Source organism: Mastigoproctus giganteus, chromosome 3, assembly GCF_048544385.1.
Source record: "Mastigoproctus giganteus isolate SK-2022 chromosome 3, ASM4854438v1, whole genome shotgun sequence".
NCBI lineage: Eukaryota > Metazoa > Arthropoda > Arachnida > Uropygi > Thelyphonidae > Mastigoproctus > Mastigoproctus giganteus.
Genome location: NC_143577.1, coordinates 168,666,589 through 168,685,353, shown reverse-complemented (window position 1 = coordinate 168,685,353; position 18,765 = coordinate 168,666,589). Strand labels below are relative to the sequence as shown.

Genomic DNA, 18,765 nt, shown 5'->3' with positions numbered 1-18,765 from the left:
GAATACACCAATACTTTAAATGGCCCCACAAGAAGAAATCTAGTGGGTTTAAATCAGCTGAGCATGGAGGCCAGGCAGTTGGTCCACCTCTCCACTTCAGGAGTCGTAGATCTTGGTTGTCCTCTATTGGCAGCACGAGGTGTAAAGGTCCCATGTTCACAAAGGTGGCGATGGATACCTTCAAACGTTTTCCTGTCTGTACACCTTCGTTCTGGGAATCTTTCGTGGTACAAACAACGAGCCTCCAGAGCATTGCCATCTGCCAAACCGTACATAAAGTGCATATCCGCTTGCTCCTGATTTGAGTACATGGTTGGAATGGAAAACCACCAGATTCTTCCAGTACCTTGTGATGCGGGAGATAAGACATTCTGGTTAATAACTTGGGAACCAAGCATTTCCGGAACTATGTTGATATAAAATATTTTTATTGTCTACATATGAGGAACTCATTCCCAAAGTTATGCCATGTATTTTTGAAATACCCTGTATATCATAAATTAGATTTGTTTTCAGGAATTCATTTCTGAATTCTTTAGAAAGATATCCACTTCATTGTCAGCACCATCTTTCTTTCCACAATTTAAAGAAATTTTTCTAATGGATTATATATATATTATATGACTGAAAGGATTTGGATACCACTCCATGAGTATTGTGTGCTGTGCCTGAAGTCCCCAACAGCAGCAACTTAGTATAGTTATGTATAATCATGTGGGATGGCGGTTGGATGTCACATCAATAACCGTTCTGTCTGTGCATGCAGCTGTGACTCATCTGAGTACTAAAATCTACCATGGTAGATTTTACTAAAAAATGGAAGAGTATAGGTATGACACCTCAAAGTGTAGTCTGAACAGCTTTACAAATTTTCGCAGGATATTTTGAAACTATAAATAGGCTGCCTCAATCAAGTTGTCTTTTTTCCTTTTTATTTATTATTTTCTAATGATGACCGCAACCACGAACAGTATTAGACCTATAGTACTTTAGTACCATGTACAGTTTTCGTGTTGACACAGTAGAAGATAATTGTTGGCATTGGGCTCAAATTTTTATAGATTACAGATTTTGTATATTCAATCAAGAGAGCGCTGTTCCAGAGAACTGAAGCAAAAAGAATAAATTAAGATATGGGAAAGTTAATTCTTGGGGTCTGGAATTGAATGGTTAATGGATGTTGAGTAGTTGAAGCATGTTTGAGAGAGAGAGAGAGAGAGACCAGTGACCATGGAAATATCTGTGGAAAAGGGAAATAATCTCTGTGTATGAAAGAATGTGTGTGGAGAATGTAAGATATGGGTCATTATTTAACCAGACTGCCCCCTTTTGCTAGAGTATAGCAGCTTGAAAGAGGTTTTGGAGGCATTACCTCAGATGTTGCTGCCAATAGTTTTGGCCAGAGAGACCCAAAGACTCAACTATGATTTAACCAAGAAAGCAAGTTTCCTCCTCCTAGCTTGTTTGAAATTGAGTTAACTTCTTTTAAACTGTTGTGAGCTTTAATATAGGCAGAAAACAAAATGAAGCTGGAAATTTGGATATAAGCCAATGGCATTATGCTCTGTCTTATTTTGAATGGTCTTAACACATTTTAAGATCTCTACAACACATCAAAAGGCCTTAACATATAATTTTATACTAACTGGCACACTGAATTACTTGGTCTCTTATCTATCTCAAAAATGTTGAGTTAGGAATTAATCCTGTTAAATCTAAACATGTTACTTTGATCAAAATAACTTCATTTCCCATTATACCCTGTCCAAATATAAAATTTGGATAGTTAATTAGAGTTTCTAATTAATAAGGATCTTAGTGGTTTATTGTGATTCCAAGTTGTCTTTTTTTCACTCAGTGAAGAAAGATTCTAGAGAAGAAATCTTCAGGTTTCAAAACCTGAAGATCTCTTCTCTATCGAAATTGTGACTTCTCCAGTAGTTCATACATTTCTAAACTTAATTTCAAATATGTAAACTGCTGCCTCCTTTCTTCCTCCTGTATGGATGTGAGATTTGGTTTGGCTGCATCTACTTCTAACTTTAAATCATTGTACTCTATAGAGTATGATTGAAAGTGACACAATGATACAAATTGATTGAAACCTGTTCCCACAATTCATTTGTCAAGTCACATTTCAATCAGTGGCACATGCCTTTGGTTTGCCAGAAAAATTGGTTGGCAAGTTCCAACAAGAAATGCCAGTCTTACGCTTTCTTTAGTCCGAGTAAATAATTATATTTTTGCCATCAACATATTTTATCCCCTAGTCCTCCCTTAAAATGATAAAAATACTTAATTTAGATATTGAATTAATGTGTAATGATTAAAGTGTATAAAAAAGTTACTGTATTTCCCCATGTATAAGAATGCACCTTAATTGTGGAGCCCGAAATTTGAAAAAAAATGTATTACATAAAGTTATTGAACTCAAGTTTTATTCATCATAAAATTCATACAACTCATCACTGTCAAAACTCTCATCCATTAGCTTGTCCTCATCTGTGTCTGATGATGAATCACTGTCTTCATATATTGCCTTGTCCTCAGTTCCATCTATGGCATTTGAAATGCCACACTTCTTAAATGACTTGACAACGATCTCAATCTTGATATTATCCCAGAATCTTTTCACCCAGGTACAAACTTCTGCTATAGTTGGTTTCTTCCCTCTTTCTTCTGGTGTCAAATTGTCCCCAGAAGGACTTCATCCGTTGGTTCCATTCGTCTCTCATGGCAGCTTTGAAGGGTTTGTTAATGCTGACATCAAGTGGTTGGAGCTGGGATGTCAAGCCTCCAGGTATGACGGCAAGTTTTGTTTTTTGCTCTGCAGCAATCTTCTGTGTGTTTTTTGTTATGTGTGCCCTGAACTGATCAAGCACCAATAGGGCAAGTTTGCATAAGAGCCCACCCGGTCTCCTGATCCATCCAACCCTTGTCATGAACGTGGACAATCACTTCTCGAGGAATGTCTTCTTTTGGCATTGTTTTGCGTTTGAAAATCAGCATAGGAGGCAGCTTGGTTCCGTCGGCACAACAAGCTAGAACAATGTATAATGGCTCTTTTCATGTCCACTTTTCTTCACAGTTAGTTTTCACCCCCTTCTTATCAACAGTTCTGTTACTTGGGACATCAAATTGAAGGGGGACTTCGTCTATATTTGCAATCTGTCCCAACTCAAACTGATGTGTCTTCCGACATTGCATGACAAAACAATGAAATTCAAGGACCTTCTGCTCATAACTTTCGGGCAAGTCTGGTGCGTGTACGCATGCTTAGTCAATTCTGTTTCATGAACCTGAAGCACCAATTGTGTCCTCCTTTGAAATCAGTAACTTCTTTTTCATCAGCAATTCTTCTTGCCTCATGCTGAACCATCTTTGTGGACACAGGCATTCCAATTGCCCTTTGCTCCTCAATCTATATCTTCAATTCCCTCTCTAAATCAGGCCCATTTTGCTGACTTTCCTCTTATGGCCTTCTTCTGCCGCAGCGTTTTCAGTAGGGTTTCTTCTTCCCGTAGCCAGTCTCGGATTGATTTCTCAGTTGGAGGAGGACCAAACTTACGTTCAGTAGCACGATTTCCATTCACTTTTGCAAACTGGATCACTTTTAACTTGAATTCAGCACTGTACGAAAACCTTTTCTGAGCCATTTCTGGGCAGAACGGGGCAAAACATAACCTAATATACCAGTAACAAGTGCGAAACAATGAGCGCAAAGACAACAAGCTTGAAAAAGCGGGAAATGCAAGTAAAAAAATCTACAACCACTGTATAAGACGCACCCCAAATTTTTTAAAAAAAGGTGCGTGTTATACATGGGGAAATATGGTAATTTGATTAAAAGGGGCCAATGTCTTCATTTTTTTTGCTTGTAGCTGTGTTTGTTTTTCGTTGCATATCATTGGTGTACCCATAGCTTTTTATTCAAACTATTTTTTTTTTAGTGATTATTTTGTATTACTTAATCTTAAGTTACTATATGTTTTATGGTTATATTCTTCAAGACTAAACTCTCTGGCCTGTGTGTGTGTACAGGCCAAGGTGAACTATATATCTAACAATTTAGGCCAATAAATGAATATTTATTTATTGAAAACCGGTTGAGATAAAGGCAATGGTTTATGATGCAATGAGGAACGAAAGATTTCATTCGTACAAGAATAATTTCATGATCTGAATCATTAGAAGATATAAAACAGTAGTCCAGTCAAGCAGTAAAGATCACACAGTCATACCATTTTTGCATTAACAATAGTAATGCTAAACAAAAACTGAGAATGGTGGTGGAAGAAAGGCTACATTGGAGAAGAGATCAACCATCGTTGAGTTGTAATCTGAGGTACTTAGAGAACCCCTAAATATTGACTGTGTGCTTTAAAGTGTTGATGGTGAGGATATCAAGAGTATTTAGGTATTTGGTTATGATTTTCTGGTATTGTAATAGGTGAATGAACAAGTTTGCAGAGTTATTAGTAATAGTAGAATCCTTCCTTACAAGCTAAAGTTACGAACAATGAAATCACCAAGGAAAATTAATTCACTATTAGGAAAGTTAGTTTGGAGAAAGTCGGTCAAAAAGTTGAGTGGTGTATAGAGTTATGAGAATGATAGAAATAACAATGAATTACTTTGAATTTTAGTGAAAATCAAAGCACTTCATCCTGCATAGAGTGAAATCTCTGTCTTTAATTTCTAGAAGGAATACAGGTACTTCTTGGATGTAACGTGGTACCTCTTGTCTCACTAAAATAAAGTAAGTTAAATGAAAGGTGAAAGCCAGTGCCATGAGTGCTAAAAAACATTGTGGTGGCCAAAGCTGTTTTTCTTACGTAGCAGTGAGCAAACTAAGTTTGCTACTTATTCACTGATCTTATGTTGTGAAGACACTCTGACAATCAGTTGCCTTGGTGTTGCAGTACCTCTAATAAAAAACACACTGCTGTAGTATAGAAGTATATTTGCTTTTTTTTGTTTAATGTGTTTGCTACTGCTTAGACTGAGAGTTTCAACTCTGGAGTCTTGCTGGTGAACAGGTGAGTACAATGTCCTTAGCAACCCAGTGATAAGTATCCACAATATGAGATGCAAGAGGGTGTATATAAATAAAATTAAGTAAATTACGTGGTTAGCAAAAGGTTCCTGGTAAGAAACTACAAACTGCATATCTCCCTTTAAAAACGCCTATATCAGTTGTGCAAAGAAGTGGGGTAGTTTATAGTATACCCCTATAGAGATTGTAGTGTGAACTATATCCATGAAGCCACCCATTGTCTAGAGGACTGCTTGAAAGGTCATGTTACATCCATTGATAATGCTGATTTTAACCCGTCATTTATTGCTGTGCAAGTTGGCAGGGAGGAATGAGTACAACATCCATTCAACTCACACAACGCTACAGATTCAAAGATGGGTGTATTTGCATATCTGTTCAAAGTATGTCTAGTGCTGCACAGTGCTGAGATTTCAGTTGGTGGTTGGAATCTGCCCACATGTGAGCACTAGACACGCTTTGAACAGATGGTATCTTTGAATCTCTAGTGTTGTGTGAGTTGAATGGATGTTGTTCTTGTTTTTCTTTCTTCCCTTTTTTTCGAGTAATCTGAGAGCTAATATGCTCTCCTACACTCACTCCCAAGTACTTGACTATGGTCTCATATTTCAATGCAACTCCTTGAGCACGTACAAGCAGACTTCTATTCAAACTTAATCTTCCCTTTAATAGGACCTGCACTGACTTTGCCTTCGAAATTTTCAACTTATATGAATCTGCCCACAATATTAAGTCATTTAATACTTCTGAAGCATGATCTTCAAGTTGTGATCTTGCATTCCCATATACAAGAATAAGCAGATCATCGGCATATGCTATTAAATTAATTCCAACACAGTGTTCACTGAAACTCATCCAAAACTGTAGACCATGCATGAGGCCCAATCACCGAGCCGTGAGGACATCCTCTTTCCACACTTTTACAGATCTCTGTGTAGTTAGTTCTCACAATAATACTTCTATTACTAAAGTAATCTCTAAAAACATTATACAATTTATCAGAGATCTTTACTGCTCTTATTCTTGACAATGTCTCCCCACCAAAGCATGTCAAATGTGCTGTGTGAAAGTCTACAAATAAGTCCAGCACATATCGCCCCTCGTACTCTTGAACATATTGTACCATTATAGTTATGGCACCCTCTGTTGATTTTCCTTTCTTATAGCCATACTGGCTATCAGAGGACATATTTTTTTTATTCCCACCTAATCATCAGGTGGCTAATGCGCAACCTTTCATAGTTTTTGACATAGCTTGTAACAGAGCTATGGGACGATATGAATTTTTATTATCAGCCACAAATCAGCCACTTTCCATGCCTGGGGGAAGGCATCTTGCTCAAGCAACCCATTAAAAGCTTTTACAAACAGGTCTGTTCTTAATTGACATGCTCTCTTTAACACTTTTACCTCAATAAAATCTAGGCCTGGCGATCGGCCATCCTTTGCCTGCTCTACAGCATCTATAACCTCTTCAGAAGTGAATGAATCCTCATCGACACCAGAAGAATATCTTTCATTGCCAGAATTCATCCATAATTGATCTTAAGACAACTGGACATCTTGCTCACTAGGAAACAGTTCATCTAGGATCATGCTCACAGATTGTTGCCAATTTAAAGTTATATTTACATTTCAACTGTACAATTTACATGTCTAAAATAGTATTTCTCAGTTTGAGCTTAAAAAGAGAATTCCACGGGTATTTTGATCCTTTTCCCCCGAAATACTTCCAAGAAGACTGCTTTGCCTTCTCAATATCTCTAACGTAACTCTTTCTTAAGCTTTGTACTCATTATAATAAACAGACATTTCCACGTCATGAACTCTTCTCTAATGATGAAGTTGCCTTCTTACATTCCTCAATTGTTTTCTCTTATTCTCTAAATTTTCACTCCACCAAAAGACAGGTCTATCCCTTAACTTTCGTTTTACCATTAAACTCTTCAATGCTAGATACATTATTTCCTCCAATTTCTGTACAATTTCTACTGGTGTTAACATATTCCCGTTTACACTGTTCACAAGAGTACTGAAGGTCAAGTCGAAACTTGTCCAATTAGCCATTTTTACAGAGAACCTTTCCAATTCTTTCTTTTCTCGGATCTGATCTTCAAACTTTATTTCAAAGCAAATTTCATTATGGTCACTTGTTGTCAAATGATCTGAGACTCCAATCATATACCCTATTGAAGATAGAGCATGTAACTAAGGTGACATCTATATATGATTGCCTATATATTGTCGAATATGTGGGAATATGGTCTTGCACATTAAGTACCTCTAGTCCTGAAGACAAGAGGAATTCCTCAAGCATTACACCTCTTTCATTGGACTCCTCTCCCCCCCCCAGAGAGTAGAATTAGCATTAGAGTCCATTGCTATCACTATATGACATGCTAATAAGATTGACAGAATCTCTCTAAATCATTTACATGTGGCTCGATACTTCCTAAGTGCTGGCAATACATTGAGACAAAGAATATACTTCCAAACTTACCAATTATCTCATAGCATGTCAAACACTCATTTGATAAGCTTGATATTTTAGTCACCACCAAATGATTACTTCTTACTATTATTGCAGTCTTAGGATGTTCTCCATGAGTTAAAATATGATAGTGACATGGATATCCTCTTATATTTCCGTTAAACTGATACGGTTCTTGTAATAATGCAAGATCTACATTTGGTCTCTCCATTTCCAGATTTTTAACCCCGTCCTGGAACATTTTTCTCCAAAAAATGTGTCATAACAGATCAACTTTCTTTATTTTACAGATTAAAAGTATGCATAATGCAAATACTCATTGTATAGTTTTTTGTGTTTTTTATAAATTTTTTAGTAGAAAATACATGGGAGTAATTAACCCATTTGGGCTATCCTGAGTTATCTCATGTATGCCAAAAAGTATGCAAATTATACAGATTTTTTTTTAATAAATTAGCGCTTGCACTAAAAGAAAAGAACAGAAAAACACTCTTCACTGCTCATTATATAAATAAATTAAAAAAAATCAAGTGGAGCACAAGCAGTATCCTCCCACCATAAGTGATAATCACGAACTAACTACATTCTGACACACAACCGCCGCAATTGGATAGTTGAGGTAAGCGTCGCTTACGGGCAGCAGTTCAAGAGGGTGCCGAAATATTTTTCAATATTGTTTTCTAATTGGTTAATGCTTTTCAGTATTCTGCATTTAGGAAGGCAAATTTTATTTTGCTTAGTGGCGGCACATAGGAACGTGTGCTACTGTTCTGACATTGCTGTACAATAAGTAAATATAAGTAAAAATGAAAGCCAGTCGTCTGCTGCCAGCTGTAAGAAAATCCCAAGAAATCTTGGGATTTATCTGACTAATGCAAAATTAGCAAGATAAATGCCCGAGAAAATAAATTTCAATCATAAATTTGGAGGTATTATTGTTTGCTTCGGGTATTATTGTATCCCGAGATATTTCGTGTAGTTCCAAATAACTTTTAAAACTAAAAACAAGCTATCTCGGGATAATCCATGAAGGGGTTAACTGGGCGGCCACACTCTTTGAGTGTTGGGCATTCAACTGTACTATCCTCAAGCAACTAGCCATAAGTAATTTTATTATTATATTGCTCTAAAGCCCTCACATATTCCGGACATTTTTTATCTACAGCAGTGTGTGTTGCCTTCTTATTTTTCACCTTGCAATTACAACAAATTGGATTCTCACTTTTAAAAGTGCAATCCTTATAGGAGTGTCCAAATCTTGAACAATGACCATAACATGCTTCTTCTCTCTTACAGTGCTTCACAATGTGTCCAAAGTTCAAACACCTGAAGCACTGTGTCACCAAGAAAATCTCTCTGAATTTATATGCTGTCCAATTCGCATATATTCTATCATTATTTCTCAATATTCTCTGTGCCTTTGACTTAAACTCTAAAACCCAATTATAAGTATATTAATATCTATAAATAGATCTCTTAGATCTATTTATAGATATTACATCTGCATTGTCCTTAAAATCTTGCTTGGATAGACCATAATCTTTAAAATTCTTAAGCCATACTTGCTCCATAAACTCCTCACGATCAACATCTTTTTCCATATCAAATATTACAATTTTAGGGTGAATCACCCTAGGAAAAGAAAATTTTAGTCCCACCCCCCCTGTACTTTAGAACATCCTCATATTTTGGCAATATCATCATCCCCTTCCGCCTCTATGAGCACACCACAATCTCGAATTATTCTTATATTCTTGACTTTTACTTCACTTAACACTTCTGACTTTACCAGTTTAGCTAGTTTTACACATATTCTCACTGCTTTTTTAAACACAACCTTGGGCACTTTCTTTACCACTTTAGGATGGTGTTGTTGTTTATGGGATTTTAAGTGCAATGGCTACTTAGGCCGTATTGCACTTAGAAAAGTGGTTCATACTGCTTGTTTGGTTCATGTAGAAGCAATTAGAAACGGCTATATAGTCCTATTCGTTTTAGGAAGGAGAAGAATTCTGCGATGTTTGATTTTTTGCCTATGATATGGCTAAGTGACAAAGGTACCTTTTAAGCTTGCTAGAGAACTGAATGACACTAGTCGAGCATTATGATACAGAGTACATTCTAGAAGTATGTGTTTGACTGTAAGTGGTGTATGACAATGATTACACTGAGGAGGGTCATTCCCTGACAGGAGGAACAAACGAGTTAAATGAGTATGACCGATTCTGGCTCTGGTTAGGATTACTTCTTCTTGTCTGTTTGCAATAAGGCTAGAAGCCCATAATTTTGGTACAGGTTTAATTTGAAAAAGTTTATTATGAATTTGTGCTTGCCATTGTGGAGTCCATCGACCTTTACATATACTTCGGATCTTCATTTTATAATCTGTGAACGGTACTAAGGAATTTGTTGGGGCTGCTCTCGATGGATGTTTGGCAGCATCATCCGCAATTTCATTTCCTGCTATTCCAGTATGGCCAGGTATCCAGCAGAAAATAACCTTTTGTTGGCACTCTCTCAGACGTATCAACTCTGTTCTAATGAGCTTTAATAGAGGGTGAGTAGACGAGGAGTTGTTTTGCAAGGCTAATAAGGAACTCTGCGAGTCTGTGTAACTTAAGCTCTTTTGAATTGACATATGGAAAATACTTTCTATAGCAAGCTTTATGGCATATAATTCAGTCGTGTAACTACTGCACTCTTTTGGGAGAGAGAGAAATGATAATATCAGGGAGTACTACTGCTGCGCCTGATCCACTCTCAGACTTCTATCCATCTGTATAAATTTTAGCGAAGTCAGGATAACGTTGAGTATGCGCTATGTGGAGCTGTTGGATGTTGATATCTGATGGAGAGTGTTTACCCCACTGGTAGAAATAATTGTCGCAAGATGGCATGATGACAGACCATGGAGGATCAGGATCTATAGGATCTTGTAAGATTTTATTGGTGTATATCCCAATCTTCTGCTAGCTGTTTTAGCCTAATACCAGCAGGCCGAACTGTCTGTGGTTTGTTTCTATAGAAGGTCATAAACTGTGGATTGTAGAGTATTGGCCAATTAGGATGGGTCATCTGGCTTTGGATCTTGGTTGCATAATTCAGCAGCAGCATCTTTCTCCTGATATTTAGGGGAGGTTCATGAGCTTCAACATACAAACTTTGCACTGGAGATGTTCTGAACGCACCTAGTGCTGTTCTGAGAGCTGAATGTTGAATAGGATTGAGGTGAGATAAAGCGCTCTCCCTAGCAGAATCGAAGACAGGGGCACCGTAGTCCAGTCGAGATCTGATTATGGATCTATATAAATGTAGCAGGCTTTGGAGATCTGCTCCCCATGTTGTGGCTGATAAGACTCTTAGTATGTTCAGTTTTTTTTGACAAGTAGTGCGGAGATGTTCAATGTGCTTTTGGAAATTTAACTTGTTGTCAAAGAACAATCCTAGTAGACGAGTACAGTTAGCTATGGGAAGAGGATGGTTATTCAAGTGTAGCTCAGGTTCAGGATGCATATTTCGTCTGGAGCAGAAGTGTATGGCAGTAGATTTCGGGCTGGATAGTCTATAACCATTTTGTGTCATCCATGTCAGGATGCGATTCATTGATATTTGAAGTTGACGTTCAATGTAATGCATGTTTTGGGAATGACAGGAAATCGAGAGATCATCTGCGAATAGGTATGAATCCACAGTTTTCGGAATGAGTTCAATTATATGATTTATTCTCATTGCAAACAAGGTAGCACTGAGAACAGATCCTTGCGGAATTTCTTCTTCTTGGATAAAGATTTTAGAGAGGGTTCCCCGATAACGAACTTGAAAGGATCTCCGTTGAAGAAAATTTTGGATAAAATATGATAAATTACCTCTCAGGCCAAGAGAATGTAGATCCTTTAAGATTCCAAAACGCCACATAGTGTCAAAGGCTTTCTCAACGTCAAGACAGACCATGACGAGATGTTCCTTTTTGATGAAAGCATTTCTGATATTTGTCTCAGCCTTGATCATAAGATCCAATGAAGATCGGTTTTTCCGTAATCCAAATTGTTTGTTACTTATCAAGTTTTGAGACTCGAGGAACCAGGTGAGACGGCGATGTATCATTTTCTCAAGAGTTTTGCTGAGACAGCTGGTGAGGGACATCGGTCTGTAATTTTGAGGAACCGGATGATCTTTACCGGGTTTTGCAATCGGTATTACATAAGAATGACTCCAGGAGCTGGGGAAGGTATGTTCAGAAAATATTCGATTATGAAATAAGAGCAGCGAAAAGAGTGATCTTTGGTCCAGATTTCGGAGCATTACATAATATAACCCATCAGGGCCAGCAGCACTGTTTCTTGAGTTGGTAAGAACTTGCTGTAGCTCGAACATGGTAAATGGCTGATTATAAGATAAAGCAGAATTGTCAGTGTAATTCAGTTTGGATCTCTCTGCAACTGTTTTACGGTTTTGGAATGATTGATCATAAGCATTACAAGAAGACAACAGAGAAAATACAATTCCCAGTGCATTTGATATATCTGTGGGATTAGAGAGTTCTTGTCCATTCCAGTTTAGTAGCAGGGTGGATAGAGGTGGAAATTTATTGTTTAAACATTTTATTTTTCTCCAGATTAATCTGATATCGGTATTTTTATTAACTGATGAGGCGAATTTAATCCAAGTTTCTTTTTTTGCTTTGCATCTGATGTAGCGAGCTTTAGCTCTGAGCCGTTTATAGTTAATAAAATTGGGGGTGGTAGGATTTTTGCGGAAAAGATTCCATGCTTTGTTTTTCTCTTTTTTTGCATTATTGCAATCTTCATACCACCAGTAATTTATTTTTTGTCTATTTCTTGCTTGATATTGAGGTATGGTGACTGATGCAGCTGCCAGGATTTGAGTCGTGATGTGCTCAGTAACACTGTTGATGGAATCGGTCTGAATGATATCGTTGTCAAATGAGATGTGCGATCTGTATTTTGCCCAGTCAGCCTTTGAAAATTTCCATTTAATTGGACTTTCTGTTGGGTATGAACAGGATGTTTGAATTTTGCAGATTAATGGATAATGGTCGCTACTATAAGGATCACTCAGAGGTATCCAATCTATACTTGGAAAGAGTATTGGGGAACATATGGAAAGGTCTATAGCAGATGTTGAGCCAGTAGGCCACTTTAGGAGGATCTTTTATCACACTTGCATATGTCTTACCTCATCCCATTTTTTATGTAATCTTTCTTTTAACAATAAATTTTTGATGTGTACATCCATTGCTTTAGTTTCGAAGGTGTCCCAAAGATCTAGTATAATTCTCATTGCTGCAATTGGCACTTTACTATTAACATCAAACAGGTAAGATTTCAACTGATTCTTGATCTCTATGATATACTCAACCCTTATATTGCGATCTTTCTTTGCTCATATCTCTTTCTTCTCTTGTGTCAGACTGTATTTTTATTTTCTTTTTTATCTGATGAACCTTCACCAGCCTTAGACCTTGTCTTTCTCTTTCTAATGTCCTTTTGATTCTGGGTGCCCTAGGGAAGGCACGAAGAGATGATGACTTACCTCTCGGAGTTCTGGGCAAAGTTTGGCTTCATAATACTCAACTCTTTCAGCTCCCCCCCCCCCCCCATGCTAATAATCTTGTTTCTTTAGTAGCTCTGTCTGCTTAAAGTACTTATTTTCAGGACCCACAAGTTTTTTTTTTTTTACAAATAACCACTTTCAACTTTTGAGATATTAAGCATCATTCATTTAAAAGGCTAGCTACAGATTTAACTATAAAAATAAACATTTGTATATTACTATTGATGGTCTTTCTCCAAATATGATATCTCTACAAATTTTTCACATAATTCATCTATTCTATATTTATGATAAGAAGTCACGACTACTCGCTGCCACCAGACAGAAAGAGAACTTGGACAAAGACTGTCCATGTAGTTATCAAGATGCTTGTCAGGGCTGATTCTTAGTCTGAACTAGCCCTGGCTTATGGCCCAAAATGATGAACACCTCTGGTTTAGATAATTTCATTATTATTATGATAAAATAACTCATGAGATTCTGTCAGTGATATATAGAGGAATTTGTCAGCAGGGACAAAGGTGGTTAGGCCATGTCTTGAGTACTGCATACAGGTCTGGAAGCCTTACTTTAAGAAAGATGTGGATCTGTACCCAGTACAGAGGAGTTTAACCAGATTAGTCAAGAACACAAGTGGGGTGTCTTACCATAAACAACTTCACTGCACCACTTGGCATTGTAGACCTGATTAAAGCAATTTTAAATAGATTGAATAAACTTAATGAGGATAGTGTTCTTACTCTTTCTCAGACAACACATGTAAGGGGTTGTAAACTTAAATATAAAAGCACAGTGCATAAATTTTCTTTCTGTTAGAGGGTAACTGATTGTTTGAACAGACTATCTTTTGTTGTTGGAAGTAGGTCATCTGAGGAAGAATTAGACATTATTAGAAGGAATGGACAGTTTGGTGGGTGGTTTTTTTTTTTTTTCTGCTGATACTGTATAAGTTTGCATCATTTGCCAACAATTCTGCTAATAATAATAAAAGAAAGCATTAAAGTTTTTCTCAAATAGTTTTCTTAAAGGTGATTTAAAAATATATATACTATGTGAGAATTCCATTCTCTTTCTCTCTCTCTCTCCACACACACACACACACACACACACACACACACACACACACACACACACACACACACACACACACACAGTATTAAAAAAAGTAATATTTAAGTTAAATAATAATTCAAAGAAATACAAAGTTTAAATTTTATTTACATTTGTTTTACTTGCATTTAACTTTTAATAGCTTGGAACATAAATTATTTTTTTTTTTTAAAGAGAAAAATAAACACGTGAATTCATTGCTCATCTGTTCATTCATTGCTCCTGAATTCATAAAACTATTCAATAAAGATTATATTAAACAAGGGAGATCAGTTTTTAATAAATTGGCCTCTCTTATTTAATATAATATTTATTGAATAGTTTTATAAAGGTTTAATTTATTTATCAGTTAATGTTTTTTTTTTTTTCTCTACAGAGGCAGTAAACTGTTTTTTAAAGGCTATTGAAATATACACTGATATGGTAAGTTAATTTTTTCAATTATTGACTTTCAGTCGTTAATTGTATTAATCTTGTGTTGGGTGCATTCTTGTATTGCAAATGTCATGGGGAAGTTTCTGCTATTCCATCTTTAGAAGCTTTTATTCTGGTCCCTTCTGCATAATATTATAAACACTGTAACATTAAAATATATGCAGAGTGACAGTGGTTTTTTTTTTTTTTCATCTGGTGCCATTTTTAAATCGCACAAGTAATCTGATTAATAGAGTATCACTAACCCTTGCAAATCATGACACTTCTCACTTTATAGTTTCTGTTTTATTTCCAAGATTTGAAGAGAATGTTGGATTGATGTTTGGCCATCAGATTATTAGTAAATTAGTTATTTGATGAGTTAAAACAAAAATAAAAGGTTAATATATTTTAAATATTTATACAGTTGTAAAGCACGTTCACAAGTATATGTAAAAAATGTCTACAGGCTTCAGAATATGTCTGTGTTTACCAATTCTACTCCTGTTATAATTGGCAAATATATCTTCTTCCTCCCCTCCATCCATCCATCTTTTCCCATATATATTAGCATTAGTAGAGACATATGATGCAAGAAAGCAAGCCAAAAAAAAAAAAAAATATATATATATATATGTACTAGGTACATAATGAGTTGCTGCCGCTCTACTCTGAGACTGATAGTGTCACTGATAATGTCACAGCGGCAGCCATTAAAAATGTCTTTATTGCAGGAACTGGTTATGAAAATATATAATTTCAGTACAATGAAATACAATGAATGGAATTTTTCATTGTACTAGTGTACAATGAAATAATTCGTATAAAATATATTATAATAATGCCAAAATTATTGGTCTATGGTAACTGAAATAAGATATATAATTTTGACACTCAAATGATTTTAATTCCCGAGTGAATACTCCATCCATTGTTGTTCCATTATGTGTAGTATTTACTAAAGTATTTGACTTAATATCTAAATTGAAGACATCCTTCATAAATTTACAAAACTTCTTTCCAGCCTCAGAATTTAATTGTAGATTGAAATCACCAGCGAGAACTATAGGTATGCGATCTAGTGACTCTTCCAATAATTTTGCACCTTCAGTGGAATATGGCATCAAATTCTTGTTTATGAATTTTTGAATTATATCGAACGATATTCCTGGAGTGATGTATATGGCAATGATGAAAATAGATTCACTATTGAATATGCACAAAGATCCACAAATGTCTCCAATTTCATCTAATACTGCTGTCGCATTGCTGCTATTATGTTGGACAAAGATTTGTGGTGTACTGATGATATATCACAACACCACCACTACGAACATCCAACCTTTTAAATTGAGTCACACATTGGAATGGTTTAAGTAATATATGTTCATCATTATCCAACCACGTTTCACTTAATATCAATATTTTGGATTGCTGTAAGATTGTGTCTGTTTCGATATCTTGAACATGGCCCCATAAACTTTACATGTTCATTGATGATAGGAGTATAGTTAATAAATTTGACGAACTTCAAGTGCTAGTCAAGACATCAAAGGCAGATATTGTTGGGATATCAGAGACGTGGTGTCACACAGACATAAGCAGTGCGGAATTGGAATTTGGGGAGTATAATGTGTACAGAAAGGATAGACAGGACAGTAAGAGAGGAGGGGGTTATGCTGTTAGTTAAAAAACACAAAATCTAAGGAAGTGCATCCAATTGACGTTGGTAGACAATACAATGTTGAGTCTGTTTGGTGTGATATGAGCACTGGGAAAGGAAAATGAGTAGGTGTGTATTATAGGCTTAATGAATCTGATGAGTATAATGAGCATTTGTGCAGAGAAATAGTGGGCCAGTAAATCAGAATGTCTTATAATGGGGGATTTTAACTTTCCAGATATTGATTGGAACTTGTGAATTGGTCACTCACACACTACCAAGATTTTGTGGATTTATTGGATGACTGTTTTCTACAGCAACATGTTTGAGAGGCAACCAGAGGGAGTAATACTTTTGATCTGATTATCAGCAGTGATTATTCATGCATTAAGAATTTGCAGTAAAGGAACCACTGGGCGACAGTGATCACAATGTATTGATGTGAGAATTAAGGATGTAGCTACCATCAAGGCTAAAGGGAACTGCTTTTGTTTTCGTAAAGGTTTTGCAAATTCTGTACAGGGGATCATCTGATGAGGTTACCAATGTTGAATTCTAGATGGGAAGACTTCAGAGACTTAATTTTGGAGGCTACTAGGCTTTTCATTCGAACTAAGAAATACTGTTCAAGATTTAGGTCTAAATGGATGTCAGATGAACTAATTAGACCTGTTGCAGAGGGAAAAAATGCATGGGATACATATAAATTAACGGGCGACACAGAAGCCCATGATAGATATAAACTAGTCTGTAACCATGTCACAAAGGAGGTTAGGCAGGCAAAGGCAGATTATGAGAAATCTTTGGCAAAGGATGCAAAGAGTTCTTTACTTATGTAAACTCTAAGGAAGGGGATGAATCAGATTGGTCCACTTGATATCGTTGGTTCAACTGTTGATGATCCTGCTCAGGTAGCTAACAAACTAAATGAATATTTTGCATCTACATTCACCCACTAGGAGTTATGCAGGGAAGGGAATACCAGAAGAGTATTAAACTCTGGCAGTAAGCTAGATAATCTTGTAATAACTGAGAGTAAAGTGGAAGAGAAATTGTTGAAGATAAACATAAGAAAGGCACCTGGGGTGGATGGAATCTATCCAGTTATATTAAAGGAGGCAGCAAAGAAAGTAAGCAAACCCTTAGCCATAACCTCCACTGAGTCCAAGGAAGCTCTCAATTATGAGAGCTTCCTAGGACTCAGTGGAGGTACCCATGGACTGGAGATGTGCAAATATGACCCCAATCCACAAAAGGAGGATCAGGGGGAGTCACAGGTAATTACAGATCTATTAGTTCAACTTCCAGGGGGAAATTAATGGAGGCACTGGTTAAAGAAGTATCGCAGGATCATCTAGACAAGCGTTCAGGTATAGCTCGGACACAGCATGGGTTTGTTAAGGGGAGGCCTTTTCTGATCAATTTGATTGGATACTATGATGTAGTCACAAAGCAACTGGATGCAAAGAATAATTTTGATATCATATATTTGGATCTTAGAAAGGCTTTTGATACTTTTGCACATGGAAGACTGCTGAACAAATTGGAGCAGTGTGGCATTGGAGGCAAATTGCTGCTATGGATAAAGGGTTGGTTGAATGGGAGAAGACAGAATAGTAATCAATGGACACTGCTGCTCTTCGTGGACTAATTTTATTAGTGGAGTCCTCAAGGGTTCAGTGTTGGGTCCATTGTTGTTTTCTGTATTCATCAATGATATTGACGATGGTATGTCAGGCTTAATGTCCATGTCTGCAGACGGTACAAAGGTCGGCAGGGTTGTTAATGACACTAATAACAATACGCTGGTGCAACAGGATCTAGAAAAGTTGAGCAGATGGGCTGATAGTTGGCAAGTGAAGTTTAACATTGACAAATGTAAAGTACTGCATATGGGAAGCAGTAACCCCAGAGTAACGTATCAACAATTGATACGTTACTCTGGGGTTACTCTACACTGACAGTTGTAGAGAGTGAAAAGGACCCGGGGGTAATTGTGCAGGCAGATATGAAGTTTTCTGAGCAGTGCATATGGTCTGCAAGTGTAGCTCATGGTGTCTTATCAATGATATACAGGAATTTTTCTAGCAGGGTTAAGGAGGTGATTATCCCCTGGTATAAGGCAATGGTCAGGCCACACCTTGAGTACTGTATACAGGTCTGGAGGCCTCATTTTAAGAAGGATGTAGAGCTGCTGGAATGAGTACAGAGAAGGGCAACTAGATTAGTGAATGGAACTAAGAGTTGCTCTTATGAAGAAAGGCTTAAATTTTGCAAATTGCAGTGTCTGGAGATTAGGCACCTGCAAGGTAATCTGATTGAGGTGTATAAAGCCGTGAATGGTTTGAGCATGCTCGATGCTGATGGGATTCTTCCTCTTGCTCAGAATAATCATCTGAGAGGGCATAAATTCAAATTGAGGAAAGACAGTTGTAGGATAGATGTGCGGAAGTTTGC

The 18,765-nt window shown here is 36.8% G+C and overlaps 1 protein-coding gene across 1 annotated transcript in view; it reads left to right on the top strand.

Moving 5' to 3' along the window:
- LOC150088401 (alpha-soluble NSF attachment protein-like) overlaps positions 1–18,765 on the top strand; it is a 236,215-nt gene that overhangs the window by 59,109 nt on the left and 158,341 nt on the right. Inside the window, exon 4 of the mRNA XM_090369491.1 lies at positions 14,608–14,654. Coding sequence (XP_090225617.1) covers positions 14,608–14,654 — 47 coding nt within the window. The remainder of the gene's footprint in view (positions 1–14,607; positions 14,655–18,765) is intronic.